Source organism: Magnolia sinica, chromosome 13 (genome assembly GCF_029962835.1).
Source record: "Magnolia sinica isolate HGM2019 chromosome 13, MsV1, whole genome shotgun sequence".
Classification (NCBI taxonomy): domain Eukaryota; kingdom Viridiplantae; phylum Streptophyta; class Magnoliopsida; order Magnoliales; family Magnoliaceae; genus Magnolia; species Magnolia sinica.
This window is the reverse complement of record NC_080585.1, coordinates 10654812-10680306: the sequence shown is the minus strand read 5'-3', so window position 1 is coordinate 10680306 and position 25495 is coordinate 10654812. Positions and strand designations below refer to the sequence as shown.

At 40.6% G+C, this 25495-nt stretch overlaps 2 protein-coding genes across 2 annotated transcripts; both read right to left on the bottom strand.

Annotated features, from left to right (window-relative positions):
- Window positions 1–874: 874 nt before the first annotated feature.
- On the bottom strand, window positions 875–22603 carry LOC131223998 (uncharacterized). Its single transcript, XM_058219588.1, has 5 exons — window positions 22473–22603; window positions 21683–21924; window positions 11044–11137; window positions 1820–2107; window positions 875–1394 (listed from the first exon to the last, which is right to left on the bottom strand). Exons 1-5 carry the CDS (start codon window positions 22510–22512, stop codon window positions 1150–1152), a joined length of 909 nt encoding a protein of 302 aa, XP_058075571.1. The 5' UTR covers window positions 22513–22603; the 3' UTR covers window positions 875–1149.
- On the bottom strand, window positions 10827–11611 carry LOC131222768 (EPIDERMAL PATTERNING FACTOR-like protein 6). The gene is made up of 3 exons (XM_058217958.1): window positions 11383–11611; window positions 11215–11264; window positions 10827–11137 (listed from the first exon to the last, which is right to left on the bottom strand). The coding sequence occupies exons 1-3, from the start codon at window positions 11483–11485 to the stop codon at window positions 10904–10906; spliced, it is 387 nt and encodes a 128-aa protein (XP_058073941.1). The 5' UTR covers window positions 11486–11611; the 3' UTR covers window positions 10827–10903.
- Window positions 22604–25495: the final 2892 nt, after the last annotated feature.

The window sequence follows — 25495 nt, the reverse complement described above, 5'->3', positions numbered from 1 at the left end:
CACCGGTTCTAGTGCATATGCAGGTGTCATAGACAGAAGCAAATTCTGGTGGTAGCTAAGTTGGATTAACAGAGAATGTGTATTGAGAAGGGAGAGAGACGGTGCCAAGATCGATACTGCTCTGATACCATGTTAAATTAGAGAGTCAACATTGTAGAAAACTGTAATTTGTATTATTTCTCTAATAACAACTGAATATATAGAGGAGATGGGAGATCTGTAAGAGATGTAGAGAGATCCTCACAGATACGTATCTAAACAAATAAGAAAATATCCCTAATTAAATTAGATACCCTAATTTAATCTAATATACTCTAACATTGAGGTTTGAATAGGACTCAAGAGCTCCACCACAGGGTCACAGTGTTGCTCACAAAGGGACTCTACTTCAAAGGGCAAATTAAGAGATTTCAAGGCATACTACTTCACCACCAATGAAATAGCCACCTACTAAAAGAGACTCTCCTAACATGTTGCCCACCAAGCACTTCCGAAATTTGTGATTCGGCATGAGACAACTGAAAACTTTGAATAGGACTCAAGGAGCTCCATCATCGGTCATAATCTTGCTCACAAACAGGCCCAAATTCAAAGGCCAAAGCAAGAGAATTTCAAAGCATTGTGTGATACAACCGATGAATTAGACCACCTACTAAGAGAGTCTGAACCATTGATGTTGTCAACCAAAAACTTATGAATTCTTTGCTCCTGAATTGGACTTTTCAATTCAAACGAACAGACATTGTGGTAGGCTTCTTAATTGCATCATCAGTGTATCAAAGATGCGATGCAATAGGACCACTTCAAATAGGGCCTCCACAAGCTACCAAAATCAAGTGCATTCCAACCATTCAAAGAAAGGGGACTATTTGCATTCGCAGAATACATTCAAATTTACTCCAATTATACTCAATAAATTGTATCGTACAATCCACATATGAGAAACATGAATAGAGCTGAAAAACGAATCATCAAACACATCATGGGCATGCATAATAACAAGCATTCTTCTAACAATGAAACCAAAACAACTTCATAAGAAATCAACCAGTCCCTCAAACATTGGCAATTACCTTCTCTTTCAAATTTCAATCCCAATATGGGAGCAGAATTGCTCAAACCTTCTTCCAAGAAGTTCCCAAAACCCCATCACTTCTTGGAGGGCGACTCATGATCGGATTCCTTCTTCGGATGAACCACCTCAATCAGTGCCTCGATCTCTTCCTTGGCCCGTTCAAAAATGTTTGGACCTTTGATTTTCTCAATTGGAGTATCAACGTCAATATCATCGCTCTTCCCATGAGTTTCATGGTCGTGAGACTTCTCATGGTGCATGATAGCTTTGATCTCTTCCTTCGCCCGTTCTAATAAATTCGGCGCTTTTACATCTTTATCTTCAGCAATTAAAATTAGAAAAAAAAAAAAGAAGAAGAAAAAAAAGAAGACCATTTTATTATTTTTCCATTGAATCTTTAATCAAAGAACAGGAGATATAGTCACCTGATAAATTCGTAAATTTAATTATTAAAATAAATAAGTAAATTAATCAAAACCCATTAATTGGAGAGGTTGGAAAAATCTCCAGATTGATTTGGTAACACCCCATATGTTCCAATTTGTACTTTTTCAATTCCCAAAATGAAAAAATGGGTCGAACTGAATCAATCAGAAAATGGGAGTTCATCTCAATTACAGGCAGCCACGGATACTCTCCAAATCTACAGAGATTAAGCTTAACCTACAAATATTATTCATATGCCTATAGATCTTATTCACATGTATTGGGTAGTTGTCCATTGATTTCTACAGTGAGGCCCACCTGATGATTGGATCGGCGATTGCAACCCTGCTGAATGGGTGGGGTGCCAAACACACACACCAAAGTGGGCCCCACACGCATCTAGATGAGAGAGAGAGAGAGAGAGAGTAAAACCTGTTGAAGGGTTTGTTAGGCCTGGTTCTGCTGTCTCCATTGATGGCGGTTTGGGATGAAGAGAATAGATTTTGGGGGAGGGGTTGAGTAAATTACTCGGGTGGCACGTGACATGCACGTGTGAGGCCAGCAGGTGAGGAGGTGTCGAGATGAAAGACAACTGATCCAGTGCATCTACAGGCACGGAATTTTTGTGCCTTTAGATCGTGTAACATACACGTGGCATATTTCATGATGATCTGAACGGACAATCAGTTGCGTTATGCTGCTGATTATTTTGATTGGACTATCTTAACCATCCAATAAATTCTTCTTATAATATCCATTTTTGGCGTAACTGTAGCATCCATTTTTATCCGGAAGCGCCCAAGCTTAAGATATGGGGCTGTCAATGGGCTGGGCCTGAGGTTCATCTTGGCCCATATTTTGAACTGTTTCGGGTCGGTTCGCTGGGCCAGCCGTATTCAAATATCTGATTTGTAGGCCTGAGCCTGGCCCATTGACAACCCTGGATCTACTTTTTTTTTTTTTTTTTTTTTTTTGTTCGCTTATTAGTACACAATATTGCCAGTTCACTCTTCACTGTTAGCCACCCCTACTAAGGAATCCATACCAAGACCCCTAGATCTACTTGATCATGTACCAACTTAATCTTTATATGTTAAAATTTAAGGTTTAATGTACTAAAAAAAAGGAATCCACTTGTCATTTTAAGATTTATTATTATTTTTACACATCACACACACAACCACACACTCACGCCCCAATGGAATTTCACCACCTATGGGTACTCAAACCCTCAACCAGGTGTTGAAACTCCTGAGAGTCTACCACCGGAGTACCTCTTAGATTCTTCATCTAGTCTAATTATCATTAATCAATATTTTCATGTGTTTTTAAAAGGTTTTTAGATGAATATCAACCACTATATTGTTGGATTTTACTATTGATTTATTTTTTAATCGAGCATGGCAGAAGTCCAATGATTTCTTTTGATGTTTGATTTAGAGCTTTTCACCGGATTTTTAAAGACCTAAATTGGATGTCATAATATAGTGGAATGATATAAGTATATTTTGATGTATGGGATAAGTAGGATGGTAGAGTTTTTTTTTTTTATGTTGTGCATCAGAAGTTATAAGGTAGTGAAAGTTTTATCATTAGTGGTCCATCAAACGTAAATCTCTTCTTTATAAATAGATTTGGATTAGGTATTAGACTATAGACATCTACCCTCCCCTCCCTGGTGACATCCAGGGAGAGAGGGAGGGAGAAATAGTTTTCTCTCGTCCCTTTTCATCGATGCCCGTTAGGTCTGCAGCTTGTCTGCTCGTCTTCTTGACTTTTCTCTACAGCACTATCGTATAGAGATTGTGAATTTTGTGTCTTTCCTTGATTAGGTATAGAGCTGGGAAGAGCCTTCTCAATTTGTGAAGCGAAAACATCAATTTTTCACTTTCAGATTTCATGGCATTAAGTAATGATCTGAATTGTCTATTTTAAGATTTAGAAATTTATTTATGCCTACATGGAAATTGATCCTAAAATATTTAAAAATATGATTTGAAAAAGTTTCACATTTTCATATTTGGAAAAATCCCAACAGCATTTACTTAACATAAGCTTGTTTACTTGAATCTTGAACAAAGTAGCCCGTTCGCAATATTAACTACAACCATAGTCTTCCTCATACAACCAGACAGTACATGGACTGCATTTTTCTTTAGAGTGCATTCAAATTTCAGATCCACTTGTTAAGAGTTCAGGTCTCGAGCATGTGTGCCATATTGGTACTTGTCCCACCTAACCGGACGAGCCCAACCTAGCTCTGGGCAAGGGTTGGTGCTACTAGCTTGGCCTGTGGACTGGCCGAGGCCTCATATTAATGGCCCTATCAATTTCTAGGTTAGGCCTGGGCTGAAGTTATTTTAGCCCAACCTAAACTAGTCTAACTTTGTATGTGCATATGTTATATTATATAAATATGTTAGGTTGGGCCTGTTGTACGTACATATGTTATATTATATAAATGTGAATAGTTGATTTTATTACTCAAAAGTACATATTTCTTTGTGCATGCATGGCCAAGTTGATAAACAAATTAATTGAAAAAAAATCAAAGGGAAAAGATGGATTATATAAATTTTTAGGGTTGGGTTGAGTCAGACCCAAGTCCTGAGGAAAAGTTTTTCAGGTCAGGCTAGGGCGTGCTATGCAGGCCCAAGCCAAGCTCAGGAATTGGGTCTTAAGAGTCAGCATTCTATGGTGTGACCTTTCCCAAAGACATTGCACGGACGTCCATTTCGAGGATGTAAATCATGGAAACAAACATCACTGTATCATACAGTTTGTCTACCCAATCAGAGGACCCTAACACGTTATTAAGAGATATTAGATTTTTTATTTTTCTATTTTTAAAATCTATTTATCCTTTTTCCCCACAAAAAGATTCAAGCCATGCATTAATTAGCATTCACTCATCAGGTGGGCCACAGATAGATGTTGTATATACAACATAATTTTTACTAACCGTCCATTTTTATTATAAAAGTGATATTGTATATATAACATAATTTTTACTAACAGTCCATTTTTATTATAAAAGTGTTTGTACCGAAAATTCCTATATAACTAATATAAATTAAAAAGGGAAGAGAAACCTGTGCATACCAATCATTAACTGTGGTTTCCAGTGGATCCTGTAAAGTTGGTGAGTGGTGAATGACACTGTATACAAAAATTGACATAAAACCATATGATACCAGCCCAATCTGGAATTCAGGTAGGCCACACAACATGGAACAATGTAAAATTTAGTGAAAAAATTCTGATATTGGGAGCTCCTATAACCCTAAGCTCCATTAAAGCTACGGTGATATTTGCGTGACACGTACTCCATTCTAAAAAATGAGGCTAATCCAAAACTCAAGTGAGTCACCTAAAATAATTTTATTATCCATTGCATCAGTAAAATTATACCAATAAAATGATTTAAATTGTCTAAATGTGTCATTTAAACGGATGGTAAAAAGGAATCGGTGAGTTACTCATCTTACATTTGTGGCCCACATAAGGCTCAAAATTTTCTCTTTTTTATTGAAAGTATATATTTTAATGGGCTTATTACAATTATTCCATTAACTATCACGCACGCACACTAATTTTCAGATATTAGCACTAATTTAATTAATTAAATATAAGTTAACATGTATATTAAAGAATTTTAATGCATTTCAATTAGTGACATTATACACAAAATTTGAATTTGAAGGGACACTCACAATTTACACCATTATCTAGAAAGCATATTTGTTACTCCGAATATTTGAATATTTGAACACTTATCATAAGCAGCCCTAAAGAGATAGTGTATCAATGTATTTCAAGGGATTTTAACAAGCACCCAAAAATTATAGACTTAGCATGGGTTATATTAAATTAAATTGATTAAATTGTGGATCATTTAAGTAAAATTTTAAATTCAGATTAGTTTACCATTCCTTCCTGGACATTTTCTGAAGTATGACTACTAGATTTTTTTATTTTTTTTATTTCATTTTTAGGCAGCCAAATAGAAACACAATCCGATCCATCGATAAACAAGCGTAACGTTTGGTTAATGGTACATCAAAACAGGGACCCCTAATTTAGACTGACTCCAACGGTAGGGACCCCTCGAGTACCCAAATCAGTAAAAAGATATGTGAGCGCATCATGATATTGATATATGTGTTTTATCTATCCTTTCCATCCATCTTTCTAGGCAATCTTAAGGAAGAAGCAAAAAATAAGGTATATCCAAATATGTGGACCACACACCGTAAGATACAGTGGTGATTGAAAGTCCATCATTAAAAACTTTTTTTGGCCACAAAAGTTTTAGATCAATCTATATTTGCGTTTTCCCTTTGTCCATTTAGGTCACGTGTGACTTAATCAACAGGTTGATGATGGCAAATAAACATTACAGTGGACTTTAATAAATTTTTAATAGTTGATGATCAATCACTACTGTTACTTGTGGTGTGGTCCACCTGAGATTAATATTCGACTCATTTTTTAGGTTCATGTCCTAAAATGATTTGCAAGTGCAAGCGGATGACATGGATAAAATGCACATATCATGGTGGGACGCGGATTGGCTGGTGTACCAGCCACCAGCAATATATCTGGTGTATGCACGTGTCGTGAGAAGACAAGCTCAGATACTCCTCGAGCTCCGAGTTGTACGAACGGTTCAAACGAGATCAAAGTTACATGGCCCCCAAAATGATGTATTTATGATATCCACACCGTTCATCTAATTTTTGAGATCATTTTAGAGAATGTGCCTGCAAAATGAATCATATAAAAAGATCAGGTGGACCACACCACAAATAGCAGCGAGATAATGATTTTTACCGTTAAAACATAGGTTGAGTAGCGAGACGCGCTACTGAAGTGACGTCACTGAGTTCTATGAGCCTAATGATGATGTATTCTTTGTATCCACTCCGTCCATCCCGTTGGAGAGATCATTTTAGGGAAATAGCTAAAGAATGAGTCTAATCCAAATCTCCGTTGGACCATACCACAGAAAAGAAAAGAGTGGGGAGAGTGACGCCCACCCTTAAAAACTTCTAATGCCCATAAAAGCTTTCGATCAAACTTATAATTGCGTTTTACCTTCTTTTATGTCTTTGTTAACTTGTGAACAAATTGGATTTCAAATAAACATCATGGTTGGCCTCAGGAAGGTTTCAACGGTGAGAATCACTCTCCCCACTGTTTTCTGTGGTGGGTCTACTAAAGATTTGTATCTGCCTCGCTCTTTGAATCATGCACTGAAATGATATCTCCAAATGAATGGACGGTGTGGATACAACATATACATCATAATGGCTCCACATAACTGGGTGACGTCACTTCAGACCTGTCAGTGGCTAATCCTCCTACTTTTCCAGCACCGTCCAGGGAAACGGATTGGCTACTCCCCCTGACACCAGCCCCGGAGCTGGTGGTCGGTGCGCTGTGGGCCCCACCATGATGTATGTGTTTCATCCATTCCGTTCATCCATTTTAAATTATCATTTTATGTCTTTATCCGAAAAATGAGAGGGATGTTAAATCTCAAATGGATCACACCACAGGAAAAAAATAGTGATTGGATATCCATCATTTAAATCCTCCTAAGGCCTGATGTAGTGTTAATTTGAAATCCAATCCGTTTATTAGGTCATAAAGACCCAGATGAAGGGAGAAAACAAAGATCAACTTGATCCAATAATTTTATGGCCCCCAAAAAGTTTTTAACGGTCGAAGTTCATTCAACACTGTTTCCTGTAATGTGGTCCACTTGAGATTGGGATATATCTCATTTTTTGTGTATTACCATAACTTGATCTAGAAAAATAGATAGATGGAATGGATGAAACACATACATCATGATGGGCCCACAGAGCACCGACCACCAGCTCCGGGGCTGGTGTCAAGGGGAGTAGCTAATCCGTTTCCCACCGTCCAGTACCAGATCGGTTTTCGAGGGGTCCCTACCGAAGCGGAGTCCAGTTTGGACGGTTTAGCTGGACTTACCTTTATCCCACGTATGCAAGTGATTCTTAAGTGCCCGAGTATCATCCGCCGATCATCAAAAGTTTTTCTTCGAGACGGAGAAAAAGGAGAAGAACAGGGGGTGATGTTCCCAAGGCAACGCTTTGCATGCATGTAGGGTACTGCCAAATCCAATAGGCCACAGCGTATCATCAAATCATTCAATCGGTTGCGTAATTCTAAACTCCAAAGGAGAGCTTAAACCCTGTGAAACCAAGGGCCGTTGCTCATAAGAGAACACGTGTCAGAGATCTGAGCCATTCGTCAACCGGGTTGCACTGTGAAGATGCAACGTACCGAAGATAAGGTACCTGTAAACTTCGGTGGGCCCCACATTTATGTTAAATTTGCAGAGTTGGACTTATGTTTTCGTTCCGCCTGTTTTTTCGTACCAATTTGACCGGCCTGATCGGAAGCAGACGGTCTGATGACACTGCCACCACGGACGTACGTGTTGACCGGACGTGGCTGGATGAAAGCATGACTGAAAGGGAGGCGGATTGCGTCCTGACCGCCGGTCTCTAGCCACATCTCTCTCTCTCTCTCTGTCCAACAGAGAAAAGGGTCACACCTCTCTCTCTGTCCACAGTCGCTCATTAGATGATCAGATCATTAGGTGGGGCCACACGTCAACAAAGTAAAGGAACATTGACGAACGGTCCAAAATAGAGACATGAATTTTGTCCATTAGATGATCAGATCTGCCTGATTTCTGAAACATGGGATTTACAGGATGCGGTCGTCTGATGAGCGGCTCCTATGTTGCACATACGTGCCTTGATTACACTTGTGTGGCCCATGCACTACCATTTCTCCGGTGGAGTAGGTATGCAGGGGAGCGTATTAGGTCTTACCTGGGTAACACATTACCCTTACCGTGGGGCCCAACTTGCTGGTGTGTCCTATGTCTACTCCGGCCATCCGTTTTTCCAAACCACTTAGAATCAGATACAAATCTCAGGTCGACCACACCACAGGAAACAGAGGTGATTGAACGCATACTATAAAAAACTGCCCAAGGCCCACCGTAAGCAGATTCATAATGTTTATTTTCCATCCAACCCGTTGATGAGGTCAACCAGACATTGATGAGCTTGATCCAAAACTTGTGGCCTACAAAAAGCTTTTAATGGTCATTCACCATTTTTTCCATTGGTGTGGTCCATCGGAGTTTAACGTCTAAACTGAGCTAAGAAAACGAATGGAAGGAGTGGATATACAAAATATTCGTAAAGGTGGGGCCCACACGGTAAGGGTACAACACCTAATCCGCTACCTGTCTGCAGACCCACGAGTGCCTTAACACGCATCCACACATGCCGATGTGTCACATGTGCTGGATATCCGAACCGTGTGTTGGGTGGATCACCACCATTTTCATCCATTTTTCTATATCATTTTCTTGTATGATTTCAAATATGAGGTAGATCCAATTATCGAGTGGACCACACCAAAGGATATAGTGGCGATTGAATGCCTATCATTAAAATTTTCCTAAGGCCGCTATAATATTTATTTTATATCCAGTATGTTGATTACATCACACCAATCTGAATGAAAGGAAAACAAAAATATTAGATTGATTTAGAACTTTAATTGTCTCCTGAGAGTTCAATCACTACGGTTTCATACGGGTGGTCCAATTTGAGTCTTCAATAAATCTGATTTTTGGGATATGCTATAAAATGATTCAGAAAAATAAAAATAAAAATAAAATTGGATGAACGGTGTACATAGAAGAAATACATCATAGTGGGCCCACAGAGCTTTCAAGCGCTGACCAGTAGTGACGTGGATACTAGAGGGGTCACTACGGCAGATCTCCTTTGACCGTCCATTCTTGTCTTAAATGAACCGGAAACCTTCAAACATGTCCAAGACCATGTGCTAGAATGGCACGTGTTGAAGTGCGAGTGGAGGGATGCTGGTGCGGCTAGACGTTCCCTTTTCTCCGTAGTGTCACAGCATGCGATTTTTTGATGACCGATGCTGACATGAGCACCTCCGTACTCCACATACACCGCTAGAAGAAAATTACCCGAATCGAAGCTGGGCCCGATAATCACCACCACATCTGGAAAGTTCGCGGATTGGGTAGTACCGCCACCGGGACTGGCGACCGAAAGTGGATTGGCTGGTGTACCACACACCACCGACCTGTCTGGTGTGTTGATGTCACCGAATTCTATGAGTCGGCCATCAGGTATTTGTTATATCCAAACTGTACGTCTAGAGATAAAAGACAAATTAAAGTGAATCGCGTTTTTAAAAGGATACGGAATTGAACATATATCATTGAAATCCTTACAGTCACATAAGTTTTGGATCGGTATAATATTTAGGGCATGTTTGGTCAGTGGAATTGAATGGTATTAAATTTTATTAAATGAGATTAACATCATTATTGGATAATGATTGCCCTTGGGATTAAATTTTTACAACGGATTAAGCAAAATTATGTTTGGTCGACAGTGAAATTGTAAACAATGGACCAAATTCTATTGTTCACTTGTACACATATATAACTAAAATGTCAATTGTAAACATTATATATGTAAACATCACAGATAAGAGCATGTATCAATGTGGGGCCACGTGTATAATGGATTTCAAAATCTACAAAAATCCTGTATGAGACTCAATGCAATTATATGGAACTAAATGTAATTCCATTCCAAATAATTCCACCTTTTCCATGATATGAAATTGCACCCGACCGAATACAAATCTATCCAACCTAAACCTATCTGATACCTTACATGAGATACCATGTGCCAAACTCCCCCTTATTTCTACTCTTCATCCTGTCTTTCTAACCTCGTGAATAAATCAGATGGAAAATAAATTTTATGATGGGCCGTACGAATATTTTAAAGGTGAGGATTATTGCGCCACTGCTATTGTGTTATGGTCCACTTGAGTTTTGGATATGACTCATTTTTTGGAACCATACTCTAAAATGATCTCGTCAGATGAATAAACGGTGTGAATATAATAAATACATCATTGTGGGCCCATGTAACTTAACGGTGTGAATATAATAAATACATCATTGTGGGCCCATGTAACTTTGATCTCCTTTGAACCGTTAGTACAACTCAAGAGCTCGAGGAAGACCAGTCGGGTCGGTGGTGTGCGGTACACCAGCCGATCCGCTTCCAGGAGGAAAGCAAAACACAAGCATCTGGCTTATCCAAAACTTCCATGAGCCCTCGGAAAGTTTGAATGGTAGCACTCAATCCCCACTATTTATTGTGGAGTGGCTACTTGAGTTTTGAGTTTTGAGTAGTTTTACACGATGAGAGATGATAATGATTATGTATAAAGATATGAAAATGGTAGGAACAGCTCAATCTCTGTTTATGTATTTATACAAGATAATCAAGGATTGAAGAAAGAGGAACCACACTTGCATTTCCAGCCCTCAGGCTCGTAGTTGGCATAGTGAAGTGTTACATGATCAGTGGTTGTAGGCACTTGTATGGCTTCGCATGGATTACACTCCCCACACTTATGCTCACAGCTTGGTGGTCTTGATCCCAGCTTGCTCATCACTTTCTTTGCTTCTTCTTCTTCCACCCTTGCAACTCTCCCTTCCATCTTCTTCCCTTCCACCTTCACAAATTCCACATCCAAACAAAATATAACAAAAGAAAAGAAAAACCCAAATCAAAATAAAATCACAAGGGTACCTGTTTTGTTGATTTCCATCCTTGCTCAGAAGCGAGTAGAGCACCATGGCCTATGGCAAAAAACCAAAAAGGTCATTTGTACTTAAAGAGGGTCCTTGTTTTACTAAAAGAAGACGTAAAAAAAAAAGTGGTTATATGAAAAAAGTGAGGAAATGAAGTAAGACGGACCTGGAGAAAGAAGAGTAAAAGGCCTGCTTGTTGCAGGAACCAAGCTCATTACTAGGAAAATGGTGATTAGAAATGGCCAACTCCTACGCTGCTCTGCCCACATGATGATGGTGCGATGATGATGGCGAGAGAGAGACAGATAAAGAGAGAGATGGGGTTGCTGGAATCACTTCATAAGAAATGATTGTCCCTATATATAAATATCATAATAAGGTTTCGAGATGCAGCAGCCCTATGGGGCTTCGCTTCCTCTCTCTCTCTCTCTCTCTCTCACTCTGTGGATGGGTGTTTCTTCTTTCTTTTCATGGTTAAAGACCCGAGGCTGTCTACAACTACTTTAACATAAGCTTATTCTACAATTTTTTGTGCGGACCCTACCTTGATGTGTGCCTAACATCCACTCCTTCAATCATACGCACCCCCTCATGTTCTTCCTGGGTACAAAAAATCAAACAGACCCAAAACAAATTCTGGCCACACCATGTAAAATCATGACAAAAGCCTACGAAGTAATGTAGTCTGGCCCACCTGAGTTTTAGAATTGTCTGATTTTTGGCTTGCAAATTCATCCTGGTGAAGCGCATCTTATGAATGGATCGGATGGCCTTTAAAAAAGAATGATAGGCCCCACACACAATCTTAAAAGGTTTATAGTGTGGGATCTCCTCTTCCCAACTGTAGCCTGTGGTGAACGTGAAGAGGCTCAACTTCTGAACGGAGTGGATGTGGACCCTAATTTCAGAGTGGGGCCCACACACAAAATGGTAGAATAAGCTTATTCCACTGTAGTTGCAGGGGTACCAGCCTGGAAACGGATTGGCTACTCCCCCTGACACCAGCCCCGGAGCTGGTGGTCGGTGCTCTGTGGGCCCACCATAATGTACGTGTTTCATCCATTCCGTCCATCTATTTTTCTAGATCAATTTATGGTAATGCACAAAAAATGAGGTATATATCATTCTCAAGTGCCAAACGGATTGGCTACTCCCCCTGACACCAGCCCCCGGGCTGGTGGTCGGTAGTCTGTGGGCCCCACCATGATGTATATGTTTCATCCATTCCGTTCATCCATTTTTACAGATCATTTTATAGCTTGCTTTCAAAAATGAGGGTATATAAATCTCAGGTGGACCACACCACATGAAAACAATAGTGGTTGGATATCCATCATTAAAATCCTCCTAAGGCCCACTCTACAGTTTATTTGACATCTAATATGTTTACTAGGTCATACAGGCCCAGATTAAGGGAAAAAACAAAAATCATCTTGATCCGAAACTTTTATGGCCACAAAATGTTTTTCAATGGTCGACGCTCATTCAACACTGTTTCATGTAATGTGGTCCACTTAAGATTGGGATATAACTCATTTGTGGTCTCATACCGTAAAATGATCCATAAAAATAGATGAACGGCATGGATGAAACACATACATCATGGTGACTCCCACGGAGCACCAACCACCAGCCATTGGCTGGTGTCAGGGGGAGTAGCCAATCCGCGTCCTCTCAAGTGGACCACATTACAAGAAACAATGTTGAATGAACTTCGAACGTTAAAAACTTTTTGGGGCCATAAAAGTATCGGATCAAGTTGATCTTTGTTTTCTCCCTTCATCTGGGTCTTTATGACCTAGTCAATAAATTGGATGTCAAATAAACAGTACAGCGGGCCTTAGGAGGATTTAAATGATGGATATCCAATCACTATTGTTTTCCTATGGTGTGATACATTTGAGATTTATGTTCCTCTCATTTTTGGGATAAAGACATAAAATGATATTTAAAAATGGATGAACGGAATGGATGAAACACGTACATCATGTTGGAGCCCACAGAGCACCGACCACCAGCTCCGGGGCTGGTGTAAGGGGGAGTAGCCAATCCGTTTCCGTACCAGCCTCTCAATACCTCACCAAATGCCTGTCTTTGACAAGTGACTTGAAAACGACCATCTCCCCGATCCAAATGCTAGTAGGCTAGCAGCTACGCGCACTAGCTCGTACGAACCGATGAACACATGTGTAAGATCGGAGCCACTCCCTTGGGGACTCGGTCACCACTGGATTACCAGGAAAATTGCTTGTGTGTGGGCCCAACATTGTGTGTTATCTTTCATCATAGCCGTTGATCAGATGTAACTCAACCGGATGAAGTGAACATATCAAACACATGCCAAACTGGTTGAAGTCGAAGGTTTTAGGAGCAATTTTACATAGGTACTCTTTGTCTTGGAACTTAGAGATTATATTTTGTGTGTACGGTTTAAATAAAGGTTCTCACCTGATGAACGGAGTGGATTTGAATATATAATATGATGGGCACAAAGAGCTTGGGTGTTTTATGCAGCCGAGTAAAACGGGTCGTAGGACGGTTCCGGTTCGGAGAGGAGCGGTTTAGGTGAGACCCCGGATCCGCCGAGGTGGGTGGGACCTCTTAATGTGGGGCTCGTAGTGATGTATGTACCTTAAATCCACACCGTCCAAACATTTTGAAAGCTCATCTTAGGTCATGATCGTAAAAACAAAGCTGTTTATGGGCCACACCAAAGGAAACAGTATTGATTGAATCCTCACAGACTGGGTCCCACACACCTGGATGGATCTGGGTCTCACCTAATCCGATCCTGGTTGGGAGGAGGCTAGATAGAGGCGTGGGGTTGAAGAAGGTCCTTGACCCCAGAAAAACGGGGTACTTATTTTTGGTCTTTGAAACCTACGCCACCTATTCTTCTGCTGAGAATTTCAGAGATATCTTTTTGAACTCTCTCGACTGTCGTGCCCCACCTCACCCATACTGTATTCGTATCAGTCAAAGTCGGCCCGAAGAACACGATTTGAAAATGATAAACAAGGCTCCACGCGATGATCAAAACCGTTCATTCAAAAAGCCCCACAATTCAGACGGGCCATATGTCAAGTCTCACTAATAAGGATCTCATGTTAATGCAATGATAGGTTGGACAGAAAACAGCTTATGTTAGGTTATTACTCCTATTATGAATTCACAGAGGTGATAAGCATGAGTTGTACACTGGCATGATTGAGCCCAGCCAGCACGAACTCGACCCGGCTTAGCTCAATCCTAGAGCCTGATTAGCCGACTCGTCTCGGCCCAGTCAGCAGCTTGACCAACTTGATTGAGTCCAAGTCCAATAAGCTTGATCTTTTGAGCTGAGTTTGAATTCGAGCCAACAAGCCGATTCAAGTTTATATTTTAAGGTTTTTAATATATATAATATAATATAATATTTTATATATTATATAATTTATTTACATATTTATATTAAGTGAACCTAATCTGTATTGAATTGAGTCAAGTTCCGAGCCTAGTCGAGTCAAACTTGGTCTAGCTCGTACTTAGAGGTGTACACGAACCTAGCTAGCTTGGTTAGCTCGCTCGACTCGACTCGACTCGAAAAAGCTCGATTCAACTCAGTTTGAAGCTGAGTTAGAGCCGAGTCAAGCTGATTTTTTGAGCTCGAAAATGAGTTCAGCCGAGTTCGAGTTGGCCCCAGCTCGACTCGACTCGGATCGAACCCAGCTCGAATCGAACTCAGATTGAACCAATTCGGTGACTCGGTTACTTTGATATTGATGTTGCTCACCAAGTGTTTGATAAAATGCCTCAAAGAATTGTGGCTGGTAGCAAGGAAGGTATGTATATGAAACCAACACCCCTTTTTTTTTCTTGATTTTTATGTTGCTTAGAATGTGTTTGATAAAATACATGTAAAACCATTGCTGCTATCTCAAATACAGTGAGATTTTGAAGGTGCAGTCCAGGTGTTTGTGAAAATGTTGTAATGGCAAACTCGACTCGATCTTGACTCGAACTCGGCTCGAACTGACCCAAGCCGAGCTGGCTAATCAGGCTCAAGGACCGAGTCGAGTCGAGTTCGAGCTGAGGTCAGCTAGTGGCCGAGCCGAGTCGAGCTGAGGCCAACTCGACTCGGTTCGACTCGATATACACCCCTACTCGTACTCGACCCAAAAAATTTTCGAGCTTAAAAAATCTAAGTTGAACCAGTTTTGAGTCGAGTTGAGTCGAGCTTTTCTAAGTCGAGTGATTTAACTGAGCTAACTCAATTTGTGTATAACTCTAGTAATAAGAACATGGTGTGTGCTGCACTAGCGTGTTGCGAAAGTTGAAAAGGCCTCTTGAGAATATGATATTCATGCCTCAAACTCGGAAATCGGGCTCACAAAATTTTCAATCGTCAAATCTAGTGTCGATAGCCTCCGTAGTACCCCACTCTTGGCTCTCAACGTCCATACACCAAATTCCAATCTTGAAATCCTACAAGGAGGATTTTTTAACGTACTTTTATCTCATAATAAGCATAACTACAACTTTACCTAAATCACAAAGGCAACATCATCATCACATATCCACAAATATAAACATTTGAATACAATGCTGAAAGGGAAATACATATATCAAAATCAAAGCTTCAAAAGTCAGCTACATGCTCTAAGCTCCACGCTACTGCAACTTAATGCTACCTACACGCATCTATCGTGCATAAGCTTATAGAAAGTTTAGAAGGTGGTGAAAGTGTGTGCGCAAGACAAGTGTCAAGCACACAAATACAACGTCATAATCATATAATGTCAAAAATTCTGGCAAGATCATGAATCATATGATATCAGAGTAAGCAGAAATATACTGGTAAGTCCATGAGTCATGTAATATCAGAGTACGCAATACGAATCATAATGAGCCAAATATCATATACTACGGATGCAATGCAATATGTAGCTAAGTCCATCTAAGCCATATAAGTGCAGAAACGTAGCAACCCAAAATGTCATATGCCGCGGATGTAATACAATATGCGATGTGAATGAAATGACCAAGTTGGAGTATGAAGTCAAGATGATAGTATGTAGTATCGTAAGCTATAGGGTCCACCACAAGGGACTTCTATCCAAATCAGTCTCATACCTAAATTTGGATAGTCAGAGTCAATGTGGTAAACTCTTGATCTCGGGTTAGTCGCACGCCCCAACCAAAATCCTAGTCATTGTAAAGATACACGTAACAAATAGTTACGCACCACCAGCCCGAGTGGATAGTGAATGAATGAATGAATGGTATGCAACTCCTGCTCAATAAGTTCACATATCAGTACCGTACATCTCTGGGATCATCACCAAGGTCTAGTACACTCCAAACCAGATTGTCGCCCCATTACGAGCAACTAGGTGAGTGGAAGAGACCTTACTATCTGCCTAACCAGTAGTCAGCCAATACCTACCCGACACGTCAATAGCGGATCCATTTATGAGCTGGTCATACTCAGCCTACTTTTGCCCATTACAAATCAGGCAGATAAGGCCATACCACCTCTCAACCGACCATGACACAGTGGGAGACGCGGCGTACTGGTATTCGGCACTCGGGCGCTCGTGTATTCACTTCGTTTAGACGTTGGGGCGTCTCATGGCCATAGAGGTTTAGGGACTTTCACCCACAGACATCCAAAGTGCCCAGATGCTCGAACCAAACATTTTCAATGTCTCATCTAGCCATCCACGACATGCTTGTGGAGGCTACAACCCTGATGTCGTTAGGGCATACAGTAATCACAACACACAATGTCAGATGCATGAGTCATACAATCCAGTCACGCATTAATCCTACGCATACCGTGCGCTTATGTAAGACAATCTCCGCCTATCAGAGAGTCTCATAACAAGCTGTCCATTGACATATGCAATGGTTAACCACAACTTATAACAAACATGTAAATGATGCGTATGGGCATGTATCATGATATTATGTTGTCACATACTCATAATCGGTATCGATAACCGGCACCGATAATCGACCTTGACAATCGGCATCGATAATCAGCATCGGCCTCTACAATCAGCATCGGCCATGATAATCAGCATCGGCTTTAATAATCGGCCTCGACAATCGACCTTGACAATTAAAATTGGCCTCGACAATTGGAATCGGCCTCGTCAATCGGAATCGGCCTCGACAATCGGAATCGACCTCGATTATCGGAATTGGCCTCGATAATCAGCCTCAACAATCGGAATCAGCCTTGACAATCGACCTCGACAATCGGAATCGACCTCAATAATCGAAATCGCCTCGACAATTGAAATCAGCATTAACAATCGGAATCGGTGAGAATAGGCCTAACAAGGCCAAAGGGAATGTCACAATGTGGACATTCAACCATCATTGCCCATCAATGTGGACATTTAACCAACATTGCTCCCAATGAGTGGCCAACATAGAGCCAAACATATAGCGAGCTCATGGCCTCACATAAGGGCCATAACACATCAAGTGGGCCGCCTCGCATGGGCCTTTCGCATATCACATCGAACCTCGCCATCTGGGCCTCACTCCTAAGCCACATATACATCACATTGGCCTCACCCACTGGCCTCAGACACATTACATTGGGCCGCTCGCACAGGCCTAATATACAACACAATGGGCTGCATGACATGGGCCTAATACACATCTCAATGGGTCGCAGGACATGGGCCTCGAATACATCACACTGGGCCACAACCATGGGCCTTTCATGAATCACATGGGGCCTTGCCATCTAGGCCGAAAATACATCACAATGGGCAACGACCCACGGGCTTCAAATACGCAACAGGTGGGCCCCATCACATGGGCCATAAAATACATTACATCAAGCCTTGCCCCATGGGCCTCAAATACATCACATTAGGCCTCGCCCATGGGCCTCGAATACAACATAATAGGCCACAATCCATTGACTTCAAATACACAATAGGTAGGTGTTGACTCCCCAAGTATAGGGTTGTGATGTAGTAATAAACTCGGTAAGACCGAGGTCGAATCCACAGAGACTGAAACTGGTATGTGATCTAAAACTAACTAGATATAGAACTAGTAAAAGATATAATCTAAATCCAATGTAAATTGATGAATAATGGTGAGAGATTAATCTAAAACTTAAGTAATTCAGAGGAAGGAAACTAGGGATTCAGAGGATCCACTTGTAGAGATCAGGGAGATCTTATGCCTGCATCAAGAATCATGGAAATCGAACTGAACGTCCTCAACCAATCAGATAATTATGAAGGTTAGGAAGGGTACAGACATCCAACCATGCCCAGGAGACGATGGCGAACAACAGGGCTTCCTGACGTCACAATCAAAATAAGGAAAAGAAATACTCAAAGCCATTACAGACCTATTGTAATTTCAGTCACAACAGGCCATTAAAAACTAGAAATATTCCCATAATAAAATTAAATCAGAAACCACTTCAATCTAAACAAAAGATACAAGCAGCATAAATTCTCCCATCACTTTACAAGCTTCACCTCTTAGCCCTAGCTAAGAGGTTTAGCCTGACATGATGAGGCTAGAACACCTGAGAAAGAATAAAATAAAATAAAACTCTAAAGAACCACTTTCCCTGTTTCTCTTCTAGCTCTGGAGATGAATTCCTCTCTAGCCCCAAGCCTCCGACGTCTCCCCACTTAAGCTCTACCGTCCCTTTTTTATAGCTGATGGAGTTCGGTTAAAGGAGAGGTGTAGTTGGTGCTGTTTACGCACAACACAGCTGAAGTCGACGCAAGCAGGCGGTGGGACTTCTTCCTGCGCAACGAACCCATCTGGTGCATCCAGATTGTTTAAAAAACGGTTCTGTTGTGGGATCTGTCCCGATCAGTGTATTGGGACGGAATTCCTTGTTACTGGCCCATCAGATGGATGCCCTTGATCATCCTCCAACTCTTAATCTTGGACCATTGTTTAACAATCAATCAGCTTCATCAGTCCCCTGACTTATAAACAACTTAGCACCAAGGACATGCCCAAATAGACCCAAGAAGTGATTAAAAGGGTGCAACAGCCCACAAACAGTGAGCAAGAACCAACAATAATATGAGCTCCAGGCTTAACGACAAATAAGGCCACAAACGAAACAATCCTAGCCCAAACAACAAACTGAGCCTCAAAAAGAACCATGCCCAAATAGTAAACTGTACAGATCTGGCTGTGCGAACTGGACCACAAAGCAGCAAGGCCCACAGGACTTTAACAAGCCGAGCCAGCAATCCCTTGCTCAGCAATACACATTCAAACAACAATTAGATGGACCGATCAGGCCCATGGCAGTAGCGTCCAGAAAATACAGATGGCCCAAAGTATGGATGATTGGGCAAGGGCCACTGCGCTAACTGAAGTAGAATAGCCCAGTTATATCTGGGCTACAGAGATGGCCTAGCAAATGAGGTAGATGGGCCTCACTTTGTTACGTGATGCATACGTCAAATGATAAAAGAAGGCAGCAGGTGGGCCACCACGTCCTAGCAATAATGGCAAATGGCCATAATTTTGATGGTGGGCCCTGAATAGCTTGATCAACGGTGATGGATAATACCAACAACAGGCCCACTGCAGATCATGGCCAAATCAAGGGCTCTCAAACGTAGGCCTGATCGTTGTAAATGATCTGATGGTGTGCTTGCAGGGGTTCTGGTGGCTACTGGATTCAATGGAAGATGCGATGAGTTGTGGCTGCAGATAGTAGATGACAGTGGCCAGCGACAAGGGGGTGGTAGATCTAGTGGAAATCAGCGGCGATTTCCAATGACAAGTGGGGATGATGAGCAGATCTGACAGTGGTGGTGATCAAGGACGATGAGGGTCCCTCATATCTCAACCCATCAAGCGACGGCGAGGGCCAATCACAGTGGTGGTGGTGACAATGATGAGCGATGAATCAAGTTTTTTGGAAATGGGTTTGGGGAGCTAGGCATAGCAGCTGTTAATGGTAGTGATGTCAAGCCATGTAAAAAGAATGGCACTGGCAGAGGATGAAGAGATGATCGGTGATGGAGGAGCTCGTGGAAGGGGAGACTGGTGGCTGTAAGAGGCAAAACGATCTCGGACGTAGGGGTAGACGGGTTTGATCGGAGAATCAGTTTAGTGATAGATCTCAGGTTAGATGGTTATGGGCCAAGTCAGAAGATGACGGTTTGGTTTCAGATGGTGATGGCATGATGGCCAGTGATAGAGCTGGGCAGATCTGGCTGCTGCTCACGAAAACAAGTCGGCGGCCTGCATGCAGGGGAAGATGCTGTTGGAATATTTAGGAGGATCTAGAGTTGCAGCTTCAGTTAGTTAGATCCTGTCACCGGTTCTAGTGCATATGCAGGTGTTGTAGACAGAAGCAAATTCTGGTGGTAGCTAAGTTGGATTAACAGAGAATGTGTATTGAGAAGGGAGAGAGACGGTGCCAAGATCGATACTGCTCTGATACCATGTTAAATTAGAGAGTCAACATTGTAGAAAACTGTAATTTGTATTATTTCTCTAATAACAACTGAATATATAGAGGAGATGGGAGATCTGTAAGAGATGTAGAGAGATCCTCACAGATATGTATCTAAACAAATAAGAAAATATCCCTAATTAAATTAGATACCCTAATTTAATCTAATATACTCTAACACTGAGGTTTGAATAGGACTCAAGAGCTCCACCACAGGGTCACAGTGTTGCTCACAAAGGGACCCTACTTCAAAGGGCAAATTAAGAGATTTCAAGGCATAGTACTTCACCACCAATGAAATAGCCACCTACTAAGAGAGACTCTCCTAACATGTTGCCCACCAAGCACTTCCGAAGTTTGTGATTCGGCATGAGACAACTGAAAACTTTGAATAGGACTCAAGGAGCTCCATCATCGGTCATAATCTTGCTCACAAACAGGCCCAAATTCAAAGGCCAAAGCAAGAGAATTTCAAAGCATTGTGTGATACAACCGATGAATTAGACCACCTACTAAGAGAGTCTGAACCATTGATGTTGTCAACCAAAAACTTATGAATTCTATGCTCCTGAATTGGACTTTTCAATTCAAACGAACAGACATTGTGGTAGGCTTCTTAATTGCATCATCAGTGTATCAAAGATGCGATGCAATAGGACCGCTTCAAATAGGGCCTCCACAAGCTACCAAAATCAAGTGCATTCCAACCATTCAAAGAAAGGGGACTATTTGCATTCGCAGAATACATTCAAATTTACTCCAATTATACTCAATAAATTGTATCGTACAATCCACATATGAGAAACATGAATAGAGCTGAAAAACCAATCCTCAAACACATCATGGGCATGCACAATAACAAGCATTCCTCTAACAATGAAACCAAAACAACTTCATAAGAAATCAACCAGTCCCTCAAACATTGGGAATTACCTTCTCTTTCAAATTTCAGTCCCAATATGGGAGCAGAATTGCTCAAACCTTCTTCCAAGAAGTTCCCAAAACCCCATCACTTCTTGGAGGGCGACTCATGATCGGATTCCTTCTTCGGATGAACCACCTCAATCAGTGCCTCGATCTCTTCCTTGGCCCGTTCAAAAATGTTTGGACCTTTGATTTTCTCAATTGGAGTATCAACGTCAATATCATCACTCTTCCCATGAGTTTCATGGTCGTGGGATTTCTCATGGTGCATGATAGCTTTGATCTCTTCCTTCGCCCGTTCTAATAAATTCGGCGCTTTTACATCTTTATCTTCAGCAATTAAAATTAGAAAAAAAAAAAGACCATTTTATTATTTTTCCATTGAATCTTTAATCAAAGAACAGGAGATATAGTCACCTGATAAATTCGTAAATTTAATTATTAAAATAAATAAGTAAATTAATCAAAACCCATTAATTGGAGAGGTTGGAAAAATCTCCAGATTGATTTGGTAACACCCCATATTTTCCAATTTGTACTTTTTCAATTCCCAAAATGAAAAAATGGGTCGAACTACATCAATCAGAAAATGGGGGTTCATCTCAATTACAGGCAGCCACGGATACTCTCCAAATCTACAGAGATTAAGCTTAACCTACAAATCTTATTCATATGTCTATAGATCTTATTCACATGTATTGGGTAGTTGTCCATTGATTTCTACAGTGAGGCCCACCTGATGATTGGATCGGCGATTGCAACCCTGTTGAATGGGTGGGGTGCCAAACACACACACCAAAGTGGGCCCCACACGCATCTAGATGAGAGAGAGAGAGAGAGAGAGAGAGAGAGAGAGAGAGAGAGAGAGAGAGTAAAACCTGTTGAAGGGTTTGTTTGGGCTGGTTCTGCTGTCTCCATTGATGGCGGTTTGGAATGAAGAGAATAGAATTTGGGGGAGGCGTTGAGTAAATTACATGGGTGGCACGTGACATGCACGTGTGAGGCCAGCAGGTGAGGAGGATTCGAGACGAAAGATAACTGATCCAGTGCATCTACAGGCACGGAATTTATGTGCCTTTAGATCGTGTACCATACACGTGGCATATTTCATGATGATCTGAACGGACAATCAGTTGAGTTATGCTGCTGATTATTTTGATTGGACTATCTTAACCATCCAATAAATTCTTCTTATAGTATCCATTTTTGGGGTAACTGTAGCATCCATTTTTATCCGGCGCGCCCAAGCTTAAGATTTAGGGCTGTCAATGGGCTGGGCCTGAGGTTGGTCTTGGCCCATATTTTGAACTGTTTCGGGTCGGGTCGCTGGGCCAGCCTTATTCAAATACCTGATTTGTAGCCTGATCCTGGCCCATTGACACCCCTGGATTTACTTCTTTTTTTTTTTTTTTTTTGGTTAGCTTATTAGTACACAACACTGTAAGTCCACTCTTCACTGTTAGCCACCAACACTAAGGAATCCATATTAAGACCCCTGGATCTACTTAATCATGTACCAACTTAATCTTTATATGTTAAAATTTAAGGTTTAATGTACTAAAAAAAAAGGAATCCACTTGTCATTTTAAGATTTTTTTATTTTTTATTTCCACATCACACACTCACGCTCTAGTGGAATTTCACCACCTATGGGTACTGGAACCCTCAACCAGGTGTTGAAACTCCTGAGAGTCTACCACCGGAGTGCCTCTTAGATTCTTCATCTAGTCTAATTATCATTAATCAATATTTTCATGTGTTTTTAAAAGGTTTTTAGATGAATATTAACCACTATATTGTCGGATTTTACTGTTGATTTATTTTTTAATCGAGCATGGCAGAAGTCCAATGACTTCTTTTGATGTTTGATTTAGAGCTTTTCACCGGATTTTTAAAGACCTAAATTGGATGTCATAATATAGTGGAATGATACAAGTATATTTTGATGTATGGGATAAGTAGGATGGCAGATTATTTTTTTATGTTGTGCATCAAAAGTTATAAGGTGGCGAAAGTTTTATCATTAGTGATCCATCAAACTTAAATCTCTTCTTTATAAATAGATTTGGATTAGGTATTAGACTATAGACGTCTACCCTCCCCTCCCTGGTGACATCCAGGGAGAGAGGGAAGGAGAAATTGTTTCCTCTCTTCCCTTTTCATCGATGCCCGTTAGGCCTACAGCTTGTCTGCTTGTCTTCTTGACTTTTCTCTACAGCACTATAGTATAGAGAAATTGTGAATTTTGTGTCTTTCCTCGATTAGGGATGGAGCTGGGAAAAGCCTTCTCAATTTGTGAAGCGAAAACATCAATTTTTCACTTTCAGATTTCATGGCATTAAGTAATGATCTGAATTGTCTATTTTAAGATTTAGAAATTTATTTATACCTACATGGAAATTGATCCTAAAATATTTAAAAATATGATTTGAAAAAGTTTCACATTTTCATATTTGGAAAATTCCCAACGGCATTTACTTAACATAAGCTTGTTTACTTGAATCTTGAACGAAGTAGCCCGTTCGCAATATTAACTACAACCATAGTCTTCCACATACAACCAGACACTACATGGACTGCATTTTTCCTTAGAGTGCATTCAAATTTCAGATCCACTTGTTAAGAGTTCAGGTCTTGAGCATGTGTGCCATATTGGTACATGTCCCACCTAACCGGACGAGCCCAACCTAGCTCTGGGCAAGGGTTGGTGCTACTAGCTTGGCCTGTGGACTGGCCGAGGCCTCATATTAATGGCCCCATCAATTTCTAGGTTAGGCCTGGGCTGAAGTTATTTTAGCCCAACCTAAACTAGTCTAACTTTGTATGTACATATGTTATATTACATAAATATGTTAGGTTGGGCCTGTTGTATGTACGTATGTTATATTATATAAATGTGAATAGTAGATTTTATTACTCAAAAGTACATATTTCTTTGTGCATGCATGGCCAAGTTGATAAACAAATTAATTGAAAAAAAATCAAAGGGAAAATGTGGATTTTATAAATTTTCAGGGTTGGGTTGAGTCAGACCCAAGTCCTGACCAAAAGTTTTTCAGGTCAGGCTAGGGCGTGCTATGCAGACCCAAGCCAAGCTCAGGAATTGGGTCTTAAGAGTCAGCATTCTATGGTGTGACCTTTCCCAAAGACAATGCACGGACGTCCATTTCAAGGATGTAAATCATGGAAACAAACATCACTGTATCATACAGTTTGTCTACCCAATCAGAGGACTCTTAACACGTTATTAAGAGATATTCGATTTTTTATTTTTCTATTTTTAAAATCTATTTATCCTTTTTCCCCACAAAAAGATTCAAGCCATGCATTAATTAGCATTCACTCATCAGGTGGGCCACCGATAGATGTTGTATATACAACATAATTTTTACTAACCGTCCATTTTTATTATAAAAGTGATATTGTATGTATAACATAATTTTTACTAACAGTCCATTTTTATTATAAAAGTGTTTGTACCGAAAATTCCTATATAACTAATATAAATTAAAAAGGGGAGAGAAACCTGTGCATACCAATCATTAACTGTGGTTTCCAGTGGATCCTGTAAAGTTGGTGAGTGGTGAATGATACTGTATACAAAAATTGACATAAAACCATATGATACCAGCCCAATCTAGAATTCCGGTAGGCCACACAAGATGGAACAATGTAAGATTTAGTGAAAAAATTCGGATATTGGGAGCTCCTATAACCCTAAGCTCCATTAAAGCTAAAGTGATGTTTGCGTGACATGTACTTCATTCTAAAAAATGAGGCTAATCCAAAACTCAAGTGAGTCACCTAAAATAATTTAATTATCCATTGCATCAGTAAACTTATACCAATAAAATGATTTAAATTGTCTAAACATGTCATTTAAACGGATGGTAAAAAGGAA

Coding starts and splice junctions, on each gene's coding strand:
- LOC131222768 (XM_058217958.1), bottom strand. CDS start 11,485: ATGTGGGCAGAGCAGCGTAGGAGTTGGCCATTTCTAATCACCATTTTC. Junction 11,265..11,382: donor TTTTACTCTTCTTTCTCCAG/GTCCGTCTTACT, acceptor TTTTTGCCATAG/GCCATGGTGCTCTACTCGCT. Junction 11,138..11,214: donor GATGGAAATCAACAAAACAG/GTACCCTTGTGA, acceptor GAATTTGTGAAG/GTGGAAGGGAAGAAGATGGA.
- LOC131223998 (XM_058219588.1), bottom strand. CDS start 22,512: ATGGAGACAGCAGAACCAGCCCAAACAAACCCTTCAACAG. Junction 11,138..21,682: donor ATGAGTCGCCCTCCAAGAAG/TGATGGGGTTTT, acceptor GAATTTGTGAAG/GTGGAAGGGAAGAAGATGGA. Junction 2,108..11,043: donor GGGATCAAGACCACCAAGCT/GTGAGCATAAGT, acceptor CCGTGCCTGTAG/ATGCACTGGATCAGTTGTCT.